Source organism: Salvelinus fontinalis, chromosome 2, assembly GCF_029448725.1.
Source record: "Salvelinus fontinalis isolate EN_2023a chromosome 2, ASM2944872v1, whole genome shotgun sequence".
In the NCBI taxonomy this organism is placed as follows: Eukaryota; Metazoa; Chordata; class Actinopteri; order Salmoniformes; family Salmonidae; genus Salvelinus; species Salvelinus fontinalis.
In genome coordinates, this window is record NC_074666.1 from 38,262,020 (window position 1) to 38,288,348 (window position 26,329).

The 26,329-nt window shown below is 43.9% G+C and overlaps 1 protein-coding gene across 4 annotated transcripts in view; it reads right to left on the reverse strand.

Annotated features, from left to right (window-relative positions):
- The window catches only part of LOC129818205 (drebrin-like), a 93,755-nt gene that overhangs the window by 19,325 nt on the left and 48,101 nt on the right, over positions 1–26,329 (reverse strand). For all 4 annotated transcript variants that reach the window (XM_055873930.1, XM_055873948.1, XM_055873939.1 and 1 more), the window contains exons 2-3: positions 4,624–4,679; positions 1,769–1,881 (exon numbers count right to left, since the gene is read on the reverse strand). In XM_055873930.1, the coding sequence (XP_055729905.1) occupies positions 1,769–1,881; positions 4,624–4,679 (169 nt within the window). The remainder of the gene's footprint in view (positions 1–1,768; positions 1,882–4,623; positions 4,680–26,329) is intronic.

Consider the following 26,329-nt stretch of genomic DNA (forward strand, 5'->3'; position numbering starts at 1 on the left):
CATGGCTACTGATTTGGTACTGCTGCTACAGAATGATCAAATACAATAATTAGTCAAATAACACCCATTTCAGGGCTATTCACCTAGTTAATGAAACATCTCTGGAGAACTGCTCTAAATACTTTACTATTAAATCACATCATAGAGCTTATAACGACAACAAGAAACAGCACATATTTTCAGTTTTCTGTTTGAGAGGGGAGTTGATTGCAGTGCCTGAGAATTACAAGGAACCCAAAACGAAGGGTTGAAATAACAAACAAGATACCCTCACTGCAGGGCCATTCGAACTTCTCTCCTGCCTTCTCCCTCCCTTCATCTCAATTTTCTATTGTGACAAATACATAACATTTGCTGTATACTTATCCCATGCAGTTTAGTCCAATCTTCATGTATGAGCGCTTCATACTGTATTTGGTATGAGTTAGCTACAATGTCGCAATGTAAAGGGTTTTGATTTGAGGAAAGCACTAGCTACTGCAAATTTAAATCCTGATTGTCATTCTGCTGTGTGCTACAGTATATGGGTCAGTGCAGAGCAGAGTGGTGAGAGGTGCTGTGATAGAGACCAGTAGCCAGAGGGGATGTCTGGGCCTGCCACAAGGATAGGGACAGATAGCCCATTAGGCTGTCTCAGACTGCCTGAGCTCCTATTCCTCTAAGCTTCACTCTGGTAGGAGGGAGGGCTTGGGCCATCAGAGAGAAAGCATGTGTAACACAACACATACAGTGTATACCCATAAACAGAGATGCGCATACAGTATCAGTCAAAAGTTTGGACACACCTACTCATTCAAGAGTTTCTTTATTTTGACTATTTTCTACATTGTAGAATAATAGTGAAGACATCAAAAAAAATAACACATATTTATTTGTATTATTTATTTTATATTTTTTTTACCGTTATTTTACCAGGTAAGTTGACTGAGAACACGTTCTCATTTGCAGCAACGACCTGGGGAATAGTTACAGGGGAGAGGAAGGGGATGAATGAGCCAATTGTAAACTGGGGATTAATAGGTGACCATGATGGTTTGAGGGCCAGATTGGGAATTTAGAATATGGAATCATGTTGTAAACAAAAAAGTGTTACACAAATCAAAATATATTTTATATTTGAGATTCTTCAAAGTAGCCATCTTTTGCCTTGATGACTGTCGGAGACACCTGAAACCCCACCTCTAAGGAATACCTAGGATAGGATAAAGTAATCCTTCTAACCCCCCCCCCCCCCTTAAAAGATTTAGATGCACTATTGTAAAGTGGTTGTTCCACTGGATATCATAAGGTGAATGCACCAATTTGTAAGTCGCTCTGGATAAGAGCGTCTGCTAAATGACTTAAATGTAAATGTACTTTGAAGAATCTCAAATATAAATTAGATTTGGATTTGTTTAACACTTTTTAGGTCACTACATGATTCCATTTGTGTTATTTCATAGTTTTGATGTCTTCACTACTATTCTACAATGTTGAAAACAGTAAAGATAAAGACAAATGTGTAGGTGTCCAAACTTTTGACTGGTACTGTATACTGTACACACATATTTATAGACATATACTGACCAAAAATACAATGCTACTCTGTTTATCATATATCCTGATGCCTAGTCACCTTACCTGTATACATATCTACCTCTATCACTCCAGTATCCGTGCACATTGTAAACATGGTACTGGAACTGACTGACCCCATATATAGTATGCTTACTTTCTCGTGTTCTTATTTCTATTTATTGTGAAACACATACACACACACACGACTCACCCAGTTGATGAGGACGTAGCGCGGCAGTGCGGCCGTGGGCTCCTTCAGGCTGCAGAAGCCGTACATGACCCTGCCATTGTCGAAGGTCACTGTGATCTCCGGTAGACCTCCAGCTAGAGGAGGAGGGGAGGAGGTGGAAGAGGAATAGTAGGAAGGGAGGAATAGGAGAAAAAAAGAGGTGCAGGATTTCCACAAAAATCCCACCAATACCACTCTCCAGGCTGACCTGTGTTACCCTCTAACCCAGTCTTTGCCCTCCACATTATGTTCCCCAGTGCCTCACACTTCAGTGCTATACTGCTCCAGGCAGAGGCAGCTCTCTGCCCTATATGATCCTCACTGTTACCATCCAATGGAATCATTTAATAGCTTGATAGGGATAGTTCTGGCTGGTTGGTGGGCAGATGCATGTCCTCCATGACTTACACTGAGGAGAGCTGTAGTCTGGAAGTATGGCAGGCTTAGGTCCACTGAGAAGAGGCAATCTCCAGTCAACTGTAGCAAGGCACAGTTGAAATATTAAAATCTAATCTATGGTAAAGGTATTGCGATGGCGAGGCAGCTGACTTTGTGAAGTGGGGTAGGGGTGTGGAGTGCAGACACACACCTGCGTCTTTCACAGGGTCATGATGCGACAAATGCAACACTCACACCTGACTACTCTTATGCAAGTAAACAGAGCTGCCACCAACAGCATCACACACTCTCAAACCTACCCCAAAGCCTATCTGTCGAATCAGAGTGAGGCCTCACTGGTCCAGCCCGCCCACTCCACCTACAGTACACCAATAGGATGACTGATGGTCTGCCTCTCCTCAAACATGGCAATAAATCATTCTTTGTGTGTGTGGTGTGTGGTGTGTGGTGTGTGTGTGTGTGTGTGTGTGTGTGTGTGTGTGTGTGTGTGTGTGTGTGTGTGTGTGTGTGTGTGTGTGTGTACACGCTGTTAGAAGCCTCCATAACAGTAGATCTAAGAAGACAAGGCCAACCCACCAGCATCTCTCCCAGACATAATAAACAGAGCAGTGAGAGCTCAGCACCAGGTACTGTTCTGTGTATCTGAGATATGGAACACTTTCATTAACAGGAATCTTAACACCAAAAACAATGGCTGGCTGTCACTTTCAATGGAGGCCTCAAAGCTAATAAGTATGCCCTCCACATTTCCCCTCCAGACAAAGATCAAATATAATGTTACTCTGTTTATCATACATCCTGATGCCTAGTCACCTTACCTGTATACATATCTCACATCAAATTTCAAATCAAATTTAAAAAAAAATAATAATAAAAAAATAATACAAATAAATTGATTTGATATCTACCTCTATCACTCGTGTATTGTAAACATGGTACTGGAACTGACTGAATCAGGCCTTTGCTGCAAAGAAACCACTACTAAAGGACACCAATAATAAGAAGAGACTTGCTTGGGCTGAGAAACACATCTGATGAGTCCAAGTTAGACATTTTTGGTTCCAACCTCCGTTTCTTTGTGAACCAACCTCCAACCTCTATTAGTCAATTGCAGGCTCTTTACACCCACACACAGGTTGATAATGACAGATTTGGGTACTGATAAGCGCCTAAATTGGATCGCAGTAGCTGCACATGCTATACATTTTTTATTTTACCTTTATTTAACTAGGCAAGTCAGTTAAGAACAAATTCTTATTTTCAATGACTGCCTAGGAACAGTGGGTTAACTGCCTTGTTCAGGGGCAGAGTGACAGAAATTTACCTTGTCAGCTCGGGGATTCGATCTTGCAACCTTTCGGTTACTCGTCCAACGCTCTAACCATTAGGCTACCTGCCGCCCCATGATGTCAGAGCTCCGGCTGTGCGCTTCACAGCACCGTATGGGTTTTGACTGACAGTTGTTCTGAACTTAAGCACCGCACACGACAAGAAGTTGCCCCATCCCTCCCCCTAATTGGGCAACTTTGCGTATTTGTTGTTGTTTGACTGAGGGAAATGCTGTAAATTAAGAGGACTCGATGTATTTTGAAAGATGAGACGTTGAGGATTATAATAAATACCGCTTTGATGTCACACAAGCAAGCCAGACAACAGTGAGTCCAAATGTGCACTTCACATTTCGATGTCATAAAACTCCTATCATATACAGTATCAATGTTTATGATCACTATGTTTGATGTACAGTTACAAGATGACATGGCATCATACCCTGAATGAGCCTGTTTGTCTATTGTGAAGACAATTCACCATGGAACACGCAGCTGAATGCACTCATGAGTCCTTTCTATGAGCACCAAAATGACCATCTGTTTCTCTGAATTGCCTTGGGAAAGCCTAACACTAAGATTGTAAATTATAACTTAGCTAGTCATTTTGGCAAGAGAACAAGCTGGTGGTAGTGATGTGCAGTTCGCAAACAATTCGTTACTTTTGAACAACTTTTTTTCAAATGTCATAATAAACGAGTGACTCGTTCATTTGACCTGCTGTGACTCGTTCATTTTAGTCGTTCCTTTGACCACAATGAATTCTACAACAGGATTAATATGTGCTCCTCTGGCTCTATAGGTATCTGCTAGACTTTCAGTAATTGCGCTAATGCTAGTTAGCATTTACTCAAGAAACCACCTCTAACTTCCTTCATACTGGACACATACATAAAAATGGTATATATATTGTGTGCTATACACATTGGAAAATAAATAAACGTGACTCTGGATGACAACAATGTTTCAAACATTAGGGCTGTTTTCCTAAAGAACTTACATCTGCTTCATGTTTTGTTTCCATTCCACGATAGTAACGAGTATTAAACCTCACATTTATGAGTGTAGATGGATGGATGGATGAATGAATATATTATAGATTTAGCTTACCTCCTGATGATGCCAGTGTCAAATCATTGCTGTTGTCCTCATATGTGTACAAGGCCCTGCAGGAGGGAAACAGAGAGAAAGACCGTCAGACATAGAAACCAGAACACAGCATCAAAACATCCCAGCCACATACTCTTTTTGACCAGCACTTGCTCCAGTATGTTTATATTTCACATTCATACTGTCGTAACTCAAAAGAACAGAGGTACAGAGAGATGAACAAAGAGATAAAAAAGGAGAGATGCCAGTACAAGGTGCAACAGACACTGTCACAGGGAGACTCTTGGTCTGCCTGGCTGGGCATTAAGAATATGACAAACGCCACCTTTAAAGGGAGGCAACGTCTCGAACCCTGCCCGGACGAGAAGGTGCTGCTCTCTACAGCCAATGAACTAAACTAGTTCTTCACCCGCTTTGAAGCAAGGGGCGGCCCCGCTCCCACAGCCTGTCTGGAGGAGGACGTCATGGCAACCAAGAGTGCACTTGTCATCAATGAGGAAGTCGTACATCGAGTGTTCAAAAGCACTGGAGCATGAAAGAGCTTGGGGACTGATAACACAAGTGGTTGTGTCCTGAAACACTGGAGCCAGTTCCCAGGGTGCCACCTGATCAAATATGCTGACAACACTGCTTTGGTCAGTCTCCTCAAAGGGGATGAGACCGGGCAAGGACCGGCTCAAAATTATGACTAAATCTAAAACTCGAAAAATAACACAAAAAACAAAAGGACATGGTGATTGACTTTCGAAGGAAGTCTACCATGCACACACCATCACTGATAAAAGGTGAGCCCATTGAAAGTGGAGAAGTACAAATATCTTAGGCTAGTCATTCACAACCAGCTGTCCTGCGATCAGTGTACTGATGCTAATTTTAAGAAAGGCCAACAGAGACTATTTCTCTTTGATAAATCATTAATTGAGAGCATTTTGTTCTACTGCTTGACCTGTTGGTTATCAAGGTCGCACAGAAAAATAGGTTGGGCAAGATAGTCAGGAAAAATCATGGGCAGCAACAAGAATGGTCATCGCTCTACCTGGGCGAGCCCTGCAGAAGGCGAATAAAATAGCGGGTTGACTATTCCCACCCATTCCACCCCAAATTCCAGCTACTTCCCTCTGGCCACAGGTACAAACTTCCTAGAGAGAAAAATAATAGGGCCAAGTACTAATTTATTCCAAATGCAATTCTGCAACTTAACAAATTGTTGGACTAATTGCACTTCAAAACTTGCACTGCAGCCTGTTTTGACATTGCACTTACTCAACCTACTTGTAAACATCCTTTGCTATTTGTTGTGAGTTTTTTTAATATACATTTTATTTTTATTTTATTGCATCAAAGGACATTAAAGTTTTCTGAATCGTAATCTGTAACTACATGAGCCAAGGGAAGAAGAGGGCTAGGACACGAGGTGGAACTCTTCACACCTGGTCACAGGTGCTGTTAGCGCCGAGACGTGGAGAGGCGAGAGAACGGCATCACCGTTTTACTATGTTACGTAGGAGGTTAAAGCCTGGAGTGATTAACTAGATTTAGAAAGAGAATCCCATTTCTATTCACATTGCTGCTTTTATGGCAGTAGATAGACATACACTCCAGCTAAACTGCCGGGATTATTGTTCCCATTCCCTGAGAGGAGATAAAGCCATAGAATTTATTCTCTGAATAGATCCATGAGGTGAGACTAATACCACAAATTCTGAGACTCCTCAGATACTGGCTGTGTCTTCACTGTCTAATACTTTGATTTGTGGGTAATCTCTCTACTACAGGAACGTTGAGGGAGACAACAAATTCTCCCTCAATGTGGGCAAGACAATGGAGCTTATCGTGAACTACAGGAAACGGAGGGTCCGAACACGCCACCATTCACATCGACGTGGCTGTAGAGGAGTGGGTCGAGAGCTTCAAGTTCCTCACCGTCCACATCACTAAGGACCTATCATGGTCCAAACACACCTACACAGTCGTGAAGAGAGAATGATAACGCCTCTTCCCCCCTCAGGAGGCTGAAAAGATTTGGCATGGGTCCCCAGATCCTCAAAAGGTTCTACAGCTGCACCACTGAGCATCTTTACCGGCTGCATCATCGCTTGGTATGGTAACTGCTTGAGATCCGACCGCAAGGAGCTACAGAGGGTACTGTGTACGGCCCAGTACATCACTGGGGCCGAACTCCCTGCCATCCAGGACCTCTATACCAGGCAGTATTAGAGGACGGCCCTAAAAATTGTCAAAACTCCAGCCACCCAAGTCATAGACTATTCTCTCTGCTACCGCACAGCAAGCAGTACCAAGACTGAGACCAAAAGGCTCCTGAACAGCTTCTATCCCCAAGCCATGAGAACGCTGAACAGTTAATCAAAATGGCTGACCAAACTATTTACATTGACCTCCTTTATTATTATGTTGATGTTTTTTTGCACTGACTCTATGCACACTCACTGGACTCTACCCACACACTCACAACATATACACATGCAAATTGATGCTATGCACACACACACACTTTCACACGCTGCTGCTACAGTTTATTATATACATCCTGATTGCCTAGTCACTTTTAACCCTACCTACATGTGAACTCTGCAAAAAAAAGAAACACCCTCTGTCAACTGCGTTTATTTTTAGCGAACTTAACATGTGTAAATATTTGTATGAACATAACAAGATTAAAAAACAGATAAACTGAACAAGTTCCATAGTCATGTGACTAACAGAAATGGAATAAAGTGTCCGTGAACAATGGGGGGAACAAAATCCAAAGTAACAGTATCTGGTGTGGCCACCAGCTGCATTAAGTACTGCAGTGCATCTCCTCCTCATGGACTGCACCAGATTAGCCAGTTCTGCTGTGAGATGTTACCCCACTCTTCCACCAAGGCACCTGCAAGTTCCTGGACATTTCTGGGGGAGAATGGCCCTAGCACTCACCCTCCGATCCAACAGGTCCCAGATGTGCTCAATGGGATTGAGATCAGGGCTCTTTGCTGGCCATGGCAGAACACTGACATTCCTGTCTTGCAGAAAATCACGCACACAACGAGCAGTATGGCTGGTGGCATTGTCATGCTGGAGGGTCATGTCAGGATGAGCCTGCAGGAAAGGTACCACATGAGGGAGGAGGATGTCTTCCCTGTAACGCACAGCATTGAGATAGCCTGCAATGACAACAAGCTCAGACCGATGATGCTGTGACACACCGCCCCCCAGACCATGACGGACCCTCCACCTCCAAATTGATCCCACTCCAGAGTACAGGCCTCGGTGTAACGCTCATTCCTTCGACGATAAACGCGAATCCGACCATCATCCCTGGTGAGACAAAACCGCGACTCATCAGTGAAGAGCAGTTTTTGCCAGTCCTGTCTGGTCCAGCGACGGTGGGTTTGTGCCCATAGGCGACGTTATTGCCGGTGATGTCTGGTGAGGACTTGCCATACAACAGGCCTACAAGCCTTCAGTCCAGCCTCTCTCAGCCTATTGCTGACAGTCTGAGCACTGATGGAGGGATTGTGCGTTCCTGGTGTAACTCAGGCAGTTGCTGTTGCCATCCTGTATCTGTCCCGCAGGTGTGATGTTCGAATGCACCGATCCTGTGCAGGTGTTGTTACACATGGTCTGCCACTGCGAGGACGATCAGCTGTCTGTCTTGTCTCCCTGTAGCCAGTATGTAGCGCTGTCTTAGGCGTCTCACAGTACGGACATTGCAATTTATTGCCTTGGCCACATCTGCAGTCCTCATGCCTCCTTGCAGCATGCCTAAGGCATGTTCACGCAGCTGAGCAGGGACCCTGGGCATCTTTCTCTTGGTGTTTTTCAGGGTCAGTAGAAAGGTCTCTTTAGTGTCCTAAGTTTTCATAACTGTGACCTTAATTGCCTAACGTCTGTAAGCTGTTAGTGTCTTAACGACCGTTCCACAGGTGCATGTTCATTAATTGTTTCTGGTTCATTGAACAAGCATGGGGAAGGGTGTTTAAACCCTTTACAATGAAGATCTGTGAAGTTATTTGTATTTTTACGAATTATCGTTGAAAGACGGGGTCCTGAAAAAGGGACGTTTCTTTTTTTTTGCTGAGTTTACATATTCCCTCAATTACCTCGACTAACCTTTACCCGTGCACTGACATGGTACCGGTACTCCTTGTACACTACATGACAAAAAGTATGTGGACACCTGCTCATTGAACATCTAATTTCAAAATCATGGGCATTAAAATAGAATTGGTCCCCATTTGCAGCTATAACAGCCTCCACTCTTCTGGGAAGGCTTTCCACTAGATGTTGGAACATTGCTGCGCGGACTTGCTTCCAGTCAGCCACAAGAGCATTAGTGAGGTTGGGTACTGATGTTGGACAATTAGGCCTGGCTCGCTGTAGGCGTTATAATTCATTTTTAAGGTGTTCGATGGGGTTGAGGTCAGGGCTCTGTGCAGGCCAGTCAAGTTCATCCACACCGATCTCAACAAACCATTTCTGTATGGACCTTGCTTTGTGCACAGCGGCATTGTCATGGTGAAACAGGAAAGGGCCTTCCCCAAACTGTTGCCACAAAGTTAGAAGCACAGAATTGTCTAGAATGTCATTGTATGCTGTAGGATTAAGATTTCCCTTCACTGGAACTATGGGGCCTAGCCCGAACCATGAAAAACAGACCCAGATCATTATTCCTCCTCCACCAAACTTTACAGTTGGCACTTTGCATTCGGGCAGGTAGCTTTCTCCTGGCATCCGCCAAACCCAGATTCGTCCGTCGGACTGCCAGATGGTGAAGCGTGACTCATCATTCCAGAAAACAAGTTTCCACTGCTCCAGAGTCCAATGGCAGCGAGCTTTACACCACTCCAGCTGACTCTTGGCATCGCGCATGGTTATCTTAGGCTTGTGTGTGGCTGCTCGGCCATCAAAACCCTTTTCATGGAGCTCCCGACAAACAGTTTTTGTGCTTCCAGAGGAATTTTGGAACTCGGTAGTGAGTGTTGCAACTGAGTGCAGACAATTTTTACATGCTACAGCACTCGACAGTCCCGTTCTGTGAGCTTGTGTGGCCTACCACTTCACAGCTGAGCGGTTGTTGCTCCTAGACGTTTCCACTTCACAATAACAGCACTTACAGTTGACGAAATTACATGTTGGAGAGGTGGAATCCTATGACAGTGACACATTGAATGTCAATGAGCTCGTCAGTACGGGCCATTCAACCGTCAATGTTTTTCTATGAAGATTGCATGACGGTGTGCTTGATTGTATACACCTGTCAGCAACGGGTGTGCCAGAAATAGCCGAAACCATTCATTTGAAGGTGTGTCCACATACTTTTGTACATATAATGTATATTGCGTTACTATTTCCTACCTTTTTTGCGAATCTTTTTCTTACTTTTTAAATCTACATTGTTGGGAATGGGCTCGTAAGTAAGCATTTCATGTAAAGTCTACACCTCTATTCAGCGCCTCTATCTATTCAGAGGGAGGGAGAGAGAGGGATGAAGACTGTAGAAACAGAGGGTGATGGAGGTAGAGACAGAGAGGGATGGAGCAAGTCCTTCTGCTAGAGCCTCATGGCTGGCTAAACAGACCGTACAGGACAGTTCAGGAGAGGAAGGTCGACCAGATTCATCTGGAAATGTAGGATGTCTGTCTGTTGCTGCCTTGCTGGCACACAGTAATCCCACTCACCTTCATTTACCCCTTGCTAAGAGTGTGTGTGTGTGTGTCATTACTAAAATAATGGCATGAAATGGTCCGACTATTGTGCAGACGGAAGAGAGACAGTATTCCCAGTCATTAATTAAACTTGTTTATAATCCTCTTACTGTCACACACACACACACACAACCAAAAATGATCCATTATGGAAATGATAAACACACATACTACTGATCCTGATAAAGCACTCCTTAATATTACTGTACAACAGTCATCATCAGAATCACTTCAGTGCCATAAATCAGATCATTCTTAATAAGTCAGGAAGTAAATGAGATGGGATCTGTATCTCCTGAAAGCCATTACAGTAACTATGCAAGGAGGGATATTGAAGTCACATTCTTGATTATAATAATCATACTCCAGTGTCAGCCATGGCCATGTAAGGACTTGGGCCAGTGTACCTTGTAGATTGGAGTCCTGTTCATGGTTCGAGATCAAGACGAGAATGACCTGCATTGGAGATGATTAATTGCCATGAAAAGTGTGGTAAATCCTTGTAAATATAGTCTCAAGAAGATGCATGTGTTTATTATAACCTGCACAGTCACATACATCTTCCAACATACACTGAGTGCACAAAACATTAAGAGCACATCCCTGATATGAAGGTTTAGTGTTGAGCTAGTGTTCAGCAGTCAGCATTGTGTTACTTTTGACTGAACGCTGAACTTCCCTTTCCCTTTTCTTCTGCTGAATCATGATTTAAAAACCCATTTAAATCTCCTCCCCCTGCACTTTTCCCTTACATTATTTTCACCCTGTTTTAGGATCACTTATTACATGCTGGATTCCTGAGGTATTTGCTAAACGTCCATGCAAGATGTCGAAGTCTCTGGTGTCTCTCTCTCCCTCTCTACTGGGTCTATTCATGGTGACACCTTCATCCATGCATGTCAAGGAGTTGAAATCACAAACAACCTCATCCCAATCCCTCCAAGCCAGCCTTTACTAAGCCTTGTTCACAACGCAGGCCTTAATGCTCAAATCAGTTTAGTTTTTTTTTCCAAATCCGTTTTGGACTACTGACTGCCCAAACATCAAGTTACAAGTGAACTAATCGGATGTGTGTGTTGAGACAGCAGTCATTTGCTAGTTGTCATAGAAATTATGGGTGTGCACGCAGAGGTGTAAGCTGATTGGTGGTGGTGCTGGTGCTTCCTATCACTCAGAAGTTATGTAGCAAGCTAAGGTGGCTACCTACCTGGGCGGCAGGTAGCCTAGTGGTTAGGAGCGTTGGGCCAGTAACCGAAGGGTTGCTGATTCAAATCCCAGAGAAAAATCAGTGGATGTGCCCTTGAGCAAGGCACGTTTCCAAGATGCTTAGAATGTTCAAAATCATAGTGTAAGAACACTTTTAAAGCCTAAAAGATGTACCAAAACTAGACCTTTTTGGCTAGGCACAGCAGTCACCTATCTAGCTAGGTAGCTGTTTAGCTTTCTAACACATTCACTAATTGGTTTGTAAACAATTAACAAGCTAGTTAGCTACCTACCACACGTTCTTGTCAAACTGTCAGAGTAGTTAGCAAGCAACAAGATTTGCCAAATTACAGTCTAAAAACCACTTGAACAAATAAATCAGATTTGACCTTTCAGACAAGTCACATGTCCAGGAATCAGATTTGTATCTGACTGTGGCTTGAACTATCTGTTTCCATGTTCTTTTTGGCTGTTCAGGCTGCAGGATAAAGAACAGATTCGATTCAGATATGCAAAGGAATTGGATTTGAGTCACCTCAAACTGCCAATGTGAACACGGCTTTAGATTCCCTACCAGACGTTCTATCCATTTCCATCCACAGAAGGCAGCTATAACAGAGCAGCTATCCCTGAACAGGCCTCTCTCTGGCTAATCTAGCCCTCCCCATCCTCTTCTCCTCGCCCCAGCCTACTGCACACCAGTACTGCTCAGACCACACAAGCTCCACCATTAGCTCATCTCCAGCCTGTGAGACCCACCCAGCCCAATGAGCGGAGAGGAGACCAAGAGGCAGGGGGACAACGGAGAGAATGAGACAATTTGAGAACGGGGGAGAGAGAGGGAGGAAGAGACAGAGAGAATGAATGAGAAAGATGGGGTATGAGAGAGAAGGAGAGAGATGGAGAGAGAGAATGAAAGAAAGAAATCGCGGTAGAGAAGGCAAGGTTGAGAGAGAGAATGTGTGAGCTAGAGCGGTTCGCTTGTAGCACTATAAATAATTCCCTTTAAAGCAGACTCCTTTTTATTATCCATAAAAGACTGGCGTGACCTAGAAACAGCTCTGCTCTGTGGAGCCTTCACTGGGTCTGGAGAGAGAGGAGAGAGGAGAGAGGAGAGAGAGAGAGAGAGAGAGGCTGCACAGCAAACAGTAGGCATGTGGCTACCGCTCAGGAGCAGAGAGAGAGAGGTGGGGAGGGGTACAGAGGAGGGAGGGGGGAAAGGAGATGTAGAAGAAAGGGGAGAGAGGGGGAGGGTGAGATGCTGTAATGCTTCGAACACACCGACAGCGTCATTGCATTTTGGTCCACCAAAATTACATTCATTTCCAATGAAAGCGCTGCGTTTGCCTTGCAACATTGCGTTGCAGAGGCAGTTGCAGTGTGTTCGGTGTGGTGCATACGTTGGCTATATCGAACATATACATCAAACTGTATGCGTAGACGGCTTGGCAGAAATGGTCGCAGAAGGTGAATGTTGAACTTTTGTTGCACACATATCCAGATGATGCTGCGTCCTATTTTGCTCATCAACGCTGTTGGTGTGTTGGAAGCGGTAGTATGTGAGTGGATGCATGGGAGATGGAGTGAGGGAGTAAGAGAATGCAGGGGAAGAAGGGGAAAGGGGGTGAGGGGTGAGAGAAAAGGTGCTAGAGGCCTCCTATACTGTTTCCGGGTGGGGGGGGGGGGGGGGGGGTCCCTCACTACAGCCCAATTAGACCTCAACACTGTCTCCTCTCTGTTTATAGTGCTGTAGATGGAGGGAGAGAGAGATGAGTGAGGGAAGAATATCAGTGGAGCTGAGGAAGACAGACCAACTAGGCTGTCAGCAGTCCAAAAGGTTTCATTAGAACCCCCTGGAACTCATTCCAGAACCATGTCATCGATGATCATGCCGCCGCACGCTCCAGCACAAACAACTAATCCGATTGGCTCTCGGAGGGTCACCGTGTCTAATCAGGGCGGTTTTCCGTGACAAAGCTCTACCCTTCCAGGAAGCAGAGCCGGCAATCCAACATTTCCTAAACGAACACAACACAGATGCCACATCTTGCTTTAATAAAAGGTTTCGTATGTTGAGAGCTGCTCTAATGTCTGCAAACACACGGGTGGACACGCACGCAAAAGTAATAACCAGGGGCACCTCTGCTGTCAATCAAAGTGAGTGGGTCTCTGGGGGCGCTCATTAAATGTATATTTCATCTTCCTGAGGTAGTGTGGTGGCATTAGGGCAAGTGTTAGTGTTATTAGGGAGGAAAGCTTCCTGGTGTCTCCAAGGGGGTGTTAGAGGACACACACCCACCCACACAAGCACAGATGCACACACACACGCCACCATTCTTCCACGAGAAATTCCATAATTTGGTGTTTTGTTGATGGTGTTAAAAAACGCTGTCCCAGGCACAGCTCCAGAATCTCCCAGAAATGTTCAATTGGGTTGACATCTAGTGACGGAGACGGCCATGGCATACAGTTTATATAATTTACATGCTATTCAAGCCATTCAGTGATCACTCGTGTCCTGTGGATGGAGGCATTGTCTTCCTATGGGCTCATAGCCATGGTAGTCAGAAAAATAGCCTGCCCAGCATTTTTATACATGACCCTAAGCATGATGGGATGTTAATTGCTTAATTAACTCAGAAGCCACACCTGTGTGGAAGCACCTGCTTTCAATATATTTTGTATCCCTAATTTACTCAAGTGTTTCCATTATTTTGGCAGGTACTTGTATGCATGTATGTGTAGTTAATTAAGCTAACAGTTAAAACCTGACCCGTGCCTGAGCTACCGAGAGAGTGTGCGAGCGCCAGCGACCGAGAGAGTGTGCGAGCGCCAGCGACCGAGAGAGTGTGCGAGCGCCAGCGACCGAGAGAGTGTGCGAGCGCCAGCGACCGAGAGAGTGTGCGAGCGCCAGCGACCGAGAGAGTGTGCGAGCGCCAGCGACCGAGAGAGTGTGCGAGCGCCAGCGACCGAGAGAGTGTGCGAGCGCCAGCGACCGAGAGAGTGTGCGAGCGCCAGCGACCGAGAGAGTGTGCGAGCGAGAGCGACCGAGAGAGTGTGCGAGCGAGAGCGACCGAGAGAGAGAATGTGTGTATCGTGATGAGTAAATTGAGCTGAGAAACATGGTGATATCATCCCTCTCTCCGTGTCTCATGGATAGAACCAGTAGAAGTCTGGTAAACCCAATGCGGTACTACTGAGACCTCGAGCTATATTCTATTCTCAGCCTGTGTACTCTTCCTTTTTATACTAATCCATTTCTCTCAGTTATGCCCCTCTATCTTTCTCCAAATCACCTCTCCCCTGCAGAGCTCCTGACTATCTCCTGCAGCTTGCAGAGGTGTGTGTGTGTGTGTGTATATATATATATATGTGTATATAGTTTTAATGACTCCAACCCAAGTGTATGTAAACCAGCCGACTTCAACTGTGTGTGTGTGTATGTGATACATCTAAATGGCATTGAAATGAGTAGCATCTGGCTGTTTTCTGCCCCCAGGGCTTGTGAGCAGTGGCCTCACATGGGCTGCTGTCCAGGATGACAAAGACCTTTCCCAAAGTGCCAGTCGGGGACTATATGCTAGTGTTATTCTACAATATTTTCACTATAAAACAAAAGAAACCACAGTCTTTCTTCTTTATCTGTACTCCATGACGCTTCGTCATTCATCCATGTCATGATGACCTACTCTACAACACATAACATCCCATTCCAAAGCCAAACCCTTTCGTGATGTAGGAGTTGAAGACAAACCCAGTTTTCCCCTGTCATGGCCCCAAGCCATCAAATTACTACATGCATGATTCCAACATCCACTTACTGCTGATCCTACAGACAAACAGGGAGGAGAGGAAGGAGAGAGGAGAAAAAGGAGAGAGAGGGAAAGAGACAAAGAAAGAGAAAGGAGTAAGCAAAGGAGAGAAAGGTAGAGCCCAGGATCCCTGGCAGGAAAAGCCCCTCTCTCTATTCTATACAGCAGAGGCCAAAACGGAAATCAATCACACACACACTAATGCAAATATGCTATGTGAGTCTGAAACTTACAATAGTGGCATACTGTCTAAGGGCTCTGTTCACACAAAAATGAACAGTATACATCACATACTGTTATAACATTGATACAACCAAGCACAACCACTTACACAGTACATGCACGAGTACACAAATAAAACTCAGACAGTATATTGGGTTATTTTTCTCTCTCCCCTTCTACCGACATCATTTTCTTGGAGGGCAGGAAAAACCTTGCCCCCGTCTACTCCCCATGGTGCATCACCATGACAACCAATGGCATCCCTGTCGTTGCCTTGGCAACAGCACTTCCCCGCCCGTAGGTAGGATGTTGGTGGTTGGGGTGTGTGTCAGGGGTGTGTGTGTGTGTGTGTGTGTGTGTGTGTGTGTGTGTGTGTGTGTGTGTGTGTGTGTGTGTGTGTGTGTGTGTGTGTGTGTGTGTGTGAGGGGTGTGTGTGTGTCAGGGGTGTGTGTGTGTCAGGGGTGTGTGTGTGTCAGGGGTGTGTGTGTTGGGAGGCAAGAGGCTGTGGAACGGATGGACACACCACTTCAAAAGATCCAGCTGCCTTAGCCTCTCTCGGTTTACTAATAACATGCTCTAAGAAAATCCACCTTCTGATCAGGGCCCTGTTTCCCAAAAGCATCTGAAGGCCATGTTATTCGTTAGACTCTCTGTAGGAGCATAGTTAAATCTCCAAGCTGTTTCCCAAAACCAAAGTTACTGAAGTTGCTCTTGAAAACGCTTGTTATTGAACGGCTCCCTTACACCAATCGTAGAACAGCTAAGTACATCATTAAATGCTTTGTCATTCCTCGTCACTTTATACACAGAAGATCGCCACTACACACAACATCAAGACGTTTATATCTGTCCTTCTGTCACAGCTTCAGAAGAAATGTGACAGTGACTACAAAGACAAAGCTGCCCATTTCTTTGCATTTACAAGCGACGGATATAAAGATGCTTCAAATTAAAACCGAGATACCTGTATCGAAAGATAAATACAGTATAGGCTGCATAGACCTATATTTTTGAATGATATGGAAATCAATTTCCTGTTAATTCATTTGAGTTGTATTTAGCTCTTTGTATGCTGCTGTCTTTAATTTGTCATTTTTGCCTCAATATATTTAATCTGTAACATGTGCGCAATGATGTGTCAAATCTTGATTTTGTGCATTATTATAGGGTTAGCATTAGAATAAGCCACCTCAATATTTGTAGCCATTGGTGATAATATCTCTCTAGGAGATGATCCGTCGTCAGTATTGTGGAATACTAGTAATGTTCAGTTAGGATTGGAAAGGGAGAACACTGATCCGAGAGCTGTGGTTCTTTTCGATCAGTATCGACATGCCTCAAAGACGCACTTAACGAACATTCTCTCTGCGTGGTATTTTGGAAAACGTATGTTACATCGTCGGCAGCCGTAGGAAAGATGCTTTGTTAAAGCACTCCTAAGCCTAAATTCCATCGCTATGGGGAAACTGGGTCTTGGTCAATACAGATAAATCCATAATAACAGAATATCACTGATACAGCTCTTCTTAATCACCTAAGAAATCAGTCATCGACTCCTCTGGAAGGACCTCACTAAGAAGGAGAACCACTGGCTATAGTTCATGTGTTAAAAGCTGCCCTGCTGTTGTAGAGCACCGAGTGCAGTAGTCCTAAATATGGTCTCTGACTCTCAGCCTCGTCCTGGGTAATTTGGCCCAATTACAGACTGATCCGGTGGACTAGTGTCCTCTGTGTGTGTGTGTGTGTGTGCGCGCGCATATTACAGTCCAGCTCACTGCTAGATGTGGAGTGTGCACTCGTGTGTCGTGTAGCAGGGAGGGTTCTGGGCACACTCACTGGAAGGCCCCATATTGTTATTGTCTCAATGTTCTGTTGCCACGACGATGCCCAGTCTGCCACGCTATGCTTGAGCAGGTCCACATGGAGACAAAGACAAGATCTAGGCCTGTAAGGACGCCGAGGAACACCCAAATGCAAAGACCACCTGTACAAAATCAGACGACCCACTTCACCCTGAACAGGAAGAGTCTGGCAGAAAGAGTCGGAGGGGGGGGGGTCCTAAAAAATACATGACTCAACAAAAACTAGGTCTTTAAAACACTCTTCCCCCCCCCCCCAATCCCTTCTCTCTCCAACTCTCCAGCCTTATTTCAACACAGCCTTGGTCTTCCTCTAAGACAGCCTCTCTACTCAGCACTGATAGAGGGCCAGAGACTGAACATTATTAAGACGTGTGGGGGAACTATAAGTGCACAGTACAGTAGCTTTAAGGGATGTACAGTATCCATCTCATCTGCCTCCCAGTTGCCATGGCAACCTGAGCTCCACCTCATCTTCTGTGTGTGTGTAATAAATCTCAATTGCATTGAAATAAGCAGCCTCTGGCTGTTCTCTACCCCCAGGGCTTGGGGCTTGAGAGCAGTGGCCTGACACATGGCCACACTGTGGGCTGCTGTCAAGGATGACAAATACATTTCCAAGTCTTAGTCATCCTTGAGTGCATGCATACATGTGTGTATACATTCCTGCCTACATGCGTGCATGAAGTTAGCATAAATGGTAGTCGTAAATCCTCCAGTCTAATACCATAGAGATGAGAGGACATGTTTATTGAGTGTCAGATGAGATGTGCTGCGAAGTGATGTCATATGGGGTGTGGTGCAAATAAAGGTCACAGAGGAGTCATTATGACTGAACCACCTGTCTCACTCCCTCTATCACCCTGATTCACCCCTTTCTTCTCCATGTCAATCTTACACATGCATGCATTTATAGAATATATATTTTTTTTCTATTTCACCAGGTAGGCTAGTTGAGAACAAGTTCTCATTTACAACTGCAACTTGGCCAAGATAAAGCATAGCAATTCGACACATAAAACAGAGTTACACATGGAATAAACAAAACATACAGTCAATAATACAGTAGAAAAATAAGTCTATATACAATGTGAGTAAATGAGGTGAGATAAGGGAGGTAAAGGCAAAAAAAAGGCCATGGTGGCGAAGTAAATACAATATAGCAAGTAAAACACTGGAATGGTAGATTTGCAGTGGAAGAATGTGCAATGAAGAAATAATGGGGTGCAAAGGAGCAAAATTAATAAATATAGTAGGGGGAGAGGTAGTTGTTTGGGCTAAATTATAGATAGGCTATGTACAGGTGCAGTAATATGTGAGCTGCTCTGACAGCTGGTGCTTAAAGCTAGTGAGGGAGATAAGTGTTTCCAGCTTCAGAGATTTTTGCAGTTTGTTCCAGTCATTGGCAGCAGAGAACTGGAAGGAAAGACGACCAAAAGAGGAATTGGCTTTGGGGGTGACCAGTGGGATATACCTGCTGGAGCGCGTGCTACGAGTGGGTGCTGCTATGGTGACCAGTGAGCTGAGATAAGGCGGGGCTTTACCTAGCAGAGACTTGTAGATAACCTGTAGCCAGTGGGTTTGGTGACGAGTATGAAGCGAGGGCCAACCAACGAGAGCGTACAGGTCGCAGTGGTGGGTAGTGTATGGGGCTTTGGTGACAAAACGGATGGCACTGTGATAGACTGCATCCAGGTTGTTGAGTAGAGTGTTGTAGGCTATTTTATAGATGACATCACTGAAGACGAGGATCGGTAGGATGGTCAGTTTTATGAGGGTATGTTTGGCAGCATGAGTGAAGGATGCTTTGTTGCGATATAGGAAGCCGATTCTAGATTTAATTTTGGATTGGAGATGCTTAATGTGAGTCTGGAAGGAGAGTTTACAGTCTAACCAGACACCTAGGTATTTGTAGTTGTCCACGTATTCTAAGTCAGAGCCGTCCGGCGAGCAGGTGCGGGCAGTGACCGGTTGAATAGCATGCATTTAGTTTTACTTGCGTTTAAGAGCAGTTGGAGGCCACGGAAGGAGAGTTGTATGGCATTGAAGCTCGTCTGGAGGTTAGTTAACACAGTGTCCAAAGAGGGGCCAGAAGTATACAGAATGGTGTCATCTGAGTAGAGGTGTATCAGAGAATCACCAGCAGCAAGAGCAACATCATTGATGTATACAGAGAAGAGTCGGCCCGAGGATTGAACACTGTGGAATCCCCATAGAGACTGCCAGAGGTCCGGACAACAAGCCCTCCGATTTGACACACTGAACTCTATCAGAGAAGTAGTTGGTAAACCAGGCCAGGCAATCATTTGAGAAACCAAGACTGTCGAGTCTACCAATAAGAATGTGGTGATTGACAGAGTCGAAAGCCTTGGCCAGGTCGATGAATACGGCTGCGCAGTAATGTCTCTTATCGATGGCGGTTATGATGTCGTTTAGGACCTTGAGCATGGCTGAGGTGCACCCATGCATCACCCCTCCAGTGATGTGGAGGTTGTCACTCACAAAATGGCATCATCTTCACAGCCCTTTCCCTAACTAAATTTTGCCCCCAAATGGTATCCCCCTCAGTGCACTGTGCAACATCAAATGTGTCTTTGTTTCCCCAGAAATAGAACAGGATGGGTGTGTGTAGAGGCTTTAATCCCATAGTTTAATAAACTGGATTATCCCCAAAGCAGATAAACACAGGGTTAATTTTCTTTGCATAACACCACATCATCCATCCCTGGTTGTGTGTGTGTGTGTGTGTGTGTGAGTGTGGACAGTAAGAGTGACTGTTGTCACTGCGAGAGTACAGTTGGTCAGTAAATAACATGCAGCCTCACGTACTGGACAAGATTGACGTCATTTTAAAGCATCTGTTGGTAGAAATAAGATTTAACTGAACAGTGAGTGAGTGCCAAAAAGAGAGAGTGTGTGTGTGTGTGTGTGTGTGTGTGTGTGTGTGTGTGTGTGTGTGTGTGTGTGTGTGTGTGTGTGTGTTATTGTGTGAGGGAGAGAAAAGGCCTGGGCCGGGAGTCTTAAGAACAATGCCTTTGTCAGCAGCCCATTCAATAGGGAGGGCAGGGGGCACTTGAGTTATATCACCCTCTGGCCCCTCAAATGAAGCCACAATGAGGTCACTTCCTGCTCTTTGGTTAACCAGCATCTGTTACCAAATTTGGGGGAGAGGAGGGGTTGAGATGGAGAGAGAGGGAACAGAGGGATGACGACAGGGTAGGGAGTAGCCAAAACTATTTATCTGGTTTGGGAATGCATTTTGAGCAAAGGATTGAGCTGAGTAAGTGTGCTGAGAAAAAAAGCTGGAAAAATGGCCTTATATAGTCATGGGTACTGAGAGGTGCGTTGGGGAGAGTGGCTGGGCTAAACTGTGCACAAATCGTGACCTTGGGACTATAATTTCTATCTGCAAAAAGGATCGTTTTGAGATACTGAACAAGTTTTAACATCCCAGATTTCAGAACTGTTTTGTAGTGAATTATTTTTTCATAACCCATTAAGGTCCTCACCTTAAAAAAGGTACCTAAAGTGCCTAATATCAAAATCCTGAGACATCGAAACCTTATGCTCTGAAATGTCTATCTGGGTTCAGCCATAAGGTTTTATCTGACACTGCTGAATTAGACATGTTCAGTTAAGAAAACTGTAGCTATCTGAACACATAAAATGATAGAATAACACTATTTGACCAAGATAGAGCCAGAACACATCAAATACATCAAATACATTAAGACATGTATTATGATCAGATGAATTACTGACGTCACTGAACAACAATGTGACATTTACGTTAATAGCTAATGATTCCATGTGTTATTTCCTAGTTTTGATGTCTTCACTATTATTCTACAATGTAGAAAATAGTAAAAATAAAGAAAAACCCTGGCATGAGTAGGTATGTCCAGACATTTGACTGGTACTATATACACACCTACTCATTCCAGGGTTTTTCTTTATTTTTACTATTTTCTACATTGTAGAATAATAGTGAAGACATCAAAACTAGGAAATAACACACATGGAATCATGTAGTAACCAAAAAAGTGTTAAACAAATCCAAATATATTTTATTTTTTGAAATAGCCACCTTGATGACAGCTTTGCTTCACTCTTGACATTCTCTCAACCAACAAGTCTCTTCTTATTATTGGTGTACTTTAGTAGTGGTTTCTTTGCAGCAATTTGACCAGGGAGGCCTGATTCACGCAGTCTCCTCTGAACAGTTGATGTTGAGATGTGTCTGTTACTTGAACTCTGTGAAGCATTTATTTGGGCTGCTATTTCTGAGGCTGGTAACTGTAATTAACTTAACCTCAGCAGCAGAGGTAACTCTGGGTCTTCCTTTCCTGTGGCGGTGTTCATGAGAGCCAGTTTTATCATAGCGCTTCATGGTTTTTGCGACTGCACTTGAAAACTTTCAAAATTTTCCAGATTGACTGACCTTCATGTCATTCATTTGAGCTGTTCTTGCCCATCTCAGTGAACGAATTCATTGCGGAGGCCCATCTCAGTGAACTAATTTATTGCGGAGGCCCATCTCAGTGAACTAATTCATTGCGGAGGCCCATCTCAGTGAACTAATTCATTGCGGAGGCCCATCTCAGTGAACTAATTCATTGCGGAGGCCCATCTCAGTGAACTAATTCATTGCGGAGGCCCATCTCAGTGAACTAATTCATTGCGGAGGCCCATCTCAGTGAACTAATCCATTGCGGAGGCCCATCTCAGTGAACTAATCCATTGCAGAGGCCCATCTCAGTGAACTAATCCATTGCAGAAGCCGCGAGGATGGCACAGTCCAAGAAGGGGAGTGTGGCTGCACGTCTCTCCAGATTGCTCTCTCCCGCCAATTTGTGCACATTCATTGTTTCATAACTTCACCATGTGAATTGTTTTCGTTTGATTGTTAATGTCTATCAATTCCCTATTACATATATCACCAGTAGTACATTTGCTGTTAATTCCTAATTTACAATGTGTGTTTGGTTACGGTAATGTCTGTTAATGCATTTAATATAGTACTATTACAGTCATTCACCGTTCTCATTGTCAGAGTGGACACTGTTTGCAGAGTGCACAACCTATGCTACACTTGTGAGAAACACGTTTTAGTTCATTTCATTCCATTTACGAGCTGTCAATTAAGTCATTGTCTTTTGTTTGGAGCGCTCGCTCCTGTCAATGTTGAATAAGGACACGCACCTGATTACGCATAGAAGTAGGCCTATAGGCTACTTGGCTTGCGAGCAAATGTAGGCATATAAATGTTCTCATTAGGGGATCTGATAGTATTTCTGATTGAACTGTGGAGCTTCTGAAAGTAATGTTTTCTTCTCCTCAAACAGCAAGCAAACTAAGTGTGTTTTTACATCCATTAACAATGACAATAGTTCCTTAATGTATTTGAAAAATCTTTCCAGCTCTCCCCATTTAGATAACCAATCAGTGTGAAAGGGAAAAATGTCATGAACTGATCCATTGGAAACGTCATAAAATAGGCCTACCTGATTACTTCTTATCCCTTGCACAAATAGCCTACATCTGTGTCTGTCCCGAGCTCACTGGCTGGTAAACTGATGGCCCAGAATATTTTATACAATGTTGCAAGGAGATTCAGGCTGACCCAAGTTAATAGTTGATACAATGTTTCAAGTTCGTTACAGACAGGCCATGTGATTTATAGGATATTTATTTTTATCAGTATATTTTCTACCTGCAGGCTGCAATGTCTTTATTTGTTGGCTTTATAGGCTATTTACATAGTTGGCAATGGATGTTCGTTTTAAGGTTTCTATCATTTTGATTTGGATAGAATTTTGATTAACCACATGACAATTATTTTGAGATATGAAGACGTTATTATAAATGAAATGAAACTGGTCCACAAAAATGGCATTCCACATGAGAAAGTTTGCTGACTCCTCCCTGTAGCCCATTACTGGCAACTTCAGGAGAGTAACGTCAGAATCTGCGAAAACGAGGAGGATGTCCGGGACAGGTTAAGGTTTTTTTCTTCTGGTAATCTAGATCTCTGGCTCCCTCTAGTCATTTGTGTCTTATTTAATCAAATGGTGAACTTAAAGCATCAGACACGCTCAATGCATATAGTTGAATTCATTAAAACACATAGGGTGTGTTTGTATATGGAAAAATACATGTTTTAAAATGTTGTCTATTGGTCGAAAGAACATACAGCTTTTGGTCGACTAAGATTTGTTTTATTTTTCAGGGAAAACCCTGTTTTATGCATTTTTTTCCAAATCTAACTTCAGACATTATATGTGAATAATTCACTTTTGACAAAAATGTCAGCTAGAACCTTAAAGTCCCAAGGTCTCAAATCACAAATTAAGTGACATGTCAATGAGGACAGTGTGTGTGTGTGTGTGTGTGTGTGTGTGTGTGTGTGTGTGTGTGTGTGTGTCTGTGTCTGTGTGTCCGTGCATGTGTCACCTGTGAGGGATGCAGTAGCTCTACAATTAACCTCAGAGACCTTCAACAATAATCAGCTATGATAACTGTGATCAGTCAGAAAATGAATCATGTATAATTACTTTTTACTGACATACAGGTCACATACTGACACTGTGGGTGGAGGGAGGGAGAGAAGGAAGAAAAGGTGGGAAGGAGTGATGTAGAGAAGGTGTGAGGGAGACAGGGAGAGATGGGTGAGAGGTGGAGAATGAGGCAGTGAAAGAGGAAGAAAAATGTGTGAAGAAGAGGTGTAGAGGTGGAGTGAAGGAGGGGTTAAGATATCAAATCAGGGTGTGAACCGATGAGGATGAAAGGGTGTGATGGATTGAGAGGTTGAGGAGGAAGAAGGGATGGAGGGAGTGACAGGGTGGGAGACAGGGGCAGGCACAGATGGGGCTAGGACAAGCATAAGGGCAGGGGTAGGGTTTGGGTATGCGTGTGATTTTCTACAACAGCAAGGAGCACAGCTGAAGCTGGACCTGGGACACACCTAGGGAGTGTAGTGGCTCAGGGCAGCCAGGGCCGGGACATCTGTGGCTCTGAGGAACGGGGTCACACACAGACACAAAAAGATAGATCCAAAATACACACAGTATACTAAAACATTAGCGCACACACACACACACACACACACACACAGTAAACTACATTACCAGTAAAACACACAGCCTCTCTTTGCTCTGACTGCAGGTCTTTCATATTAAGTCCCTATTTTTATTGGTCTAAATATAAAGCTACATCCATTTCATTAAGCCAGTCACAGTAAGAAAGTTGTACCAAGACGTAAAATAACTCCAGAGATGTTTATTCAAAGGTAGAGCATCACCACTGTACAGCTCCCTACCTCACAAACCATAACCCTAACCCTAACCCTAGCCAAACTAAGGGCCTGGCCCAAAGAAAATTAGAAATGCATCCTTCCTAACTGCCTGCCTTCCTTCCTTAGTTACTTCCTTGTTTAAGGAATTCACTGATCTGACATGATACCTTGCTAGAAATTATCCAATCTCTAACGCATCAGTGAAAATCATAAGAATAGATAGGATAAACTCCATTATACACATTCTATCACAACATAATACCGGTATCAAGGCAGATATTGGCTAGGTATCAGGTATCCCCCGGGTTTAGACTACCTACTGTAGTCTGCAGGTGAGAGGATGACTTGCGCAAATCAATTTTCTCTTTTAAGGAGTCTCCTCTTACCACTGCTAGAGATGGCGAGACAGGAGGGAGAGGGAGTGGGAGGACCATTTTTGAGATTCCAATCTACTGAGGCTTTTTGGTCTGCAAGTGAGAAGACCACAATTCTTGTGAATCATGCTCTTTATTTCTGAGAGCTGCTGAACCCGCTCTGTAAGAATGTGACACTGAGATTATTGAAATCCCCATGTTCGTCTCTGTCTGACATTTCTGTCTAACATCTCATGAGGCATGTCTAACCTTTCAATTCACACTCAAGGCCACAGCTCAACAGATATAACTCTTCTAGTGGTTTTGGAGGGCCACTGGCCATTTTATTTTATCTTTGTGAAACAACTACTACTGAAACTAGGAAACACTCTTGCATAGCCTATTTCCATAGAAAACCTAAACCTTTTTCCCCCCAGAGCTTATTCCATGTCATGGATCAAAATGCACATCAAGTGTTCTAGTCAGACGGAAGGCTACAGTTCTGGAATTGCAACATGCTTCAACCCTTTTTTGGACCATTCAATTTCTGTCAAAGTACTTGTATGTCTTCGGTTTGTCATAGAAAACTCTCTATTGTACTAAACCAACCTGTCCATCGCCAGGTTGGGTCAAACTCAGTGCTGACCCATTCTGAGCCACAATTCCAGCTGTCCCACATCGCTAACATGCTAATCACTACAGCAAAAGGAAAAATTGCAACCTGCCAAGCCAGCGGTTGATGAGGCAGGGAAATTGCTGGATGAAAATTTCCACAGATAATGGCGGGGGAATTTGGTCAGTAAAGCACGCAGCAAACTTCTTCCTTTTCCATAGGGTTTCTTCAATTGTGAATATTAAAGCTGCAATATGTAATTTTTGGGGCGACCCGACAAAATTCACATAGAAATGTGTGTCATAGATCTATCCTAATCATTGAAAGCAAGTCTAAGAAACAGTAGATCTGTTTTCTCTGTGTGCTATTTTTATGCTTCCAGCTCTTAAGTTACGTTTTTTGCATCTTTTACTTTCGGTTTTGTACACCAGCTTCAAATAGTTGAAAATACAATATTTTTGGTTTTGGAAAATATATATTCACAGTGGTTTACATTGTACAATTATTCTCTACACTATACTTGTTTTGTCACAAACTGAAATTAGGCGAACTGTGGTTTGCAAGTGAGAAGAACAGAGCAACTAGAGCATCAATTAGTGCATCTTTAAGTGTTGTCCGTGTGTATGTAGAACCTGCTAC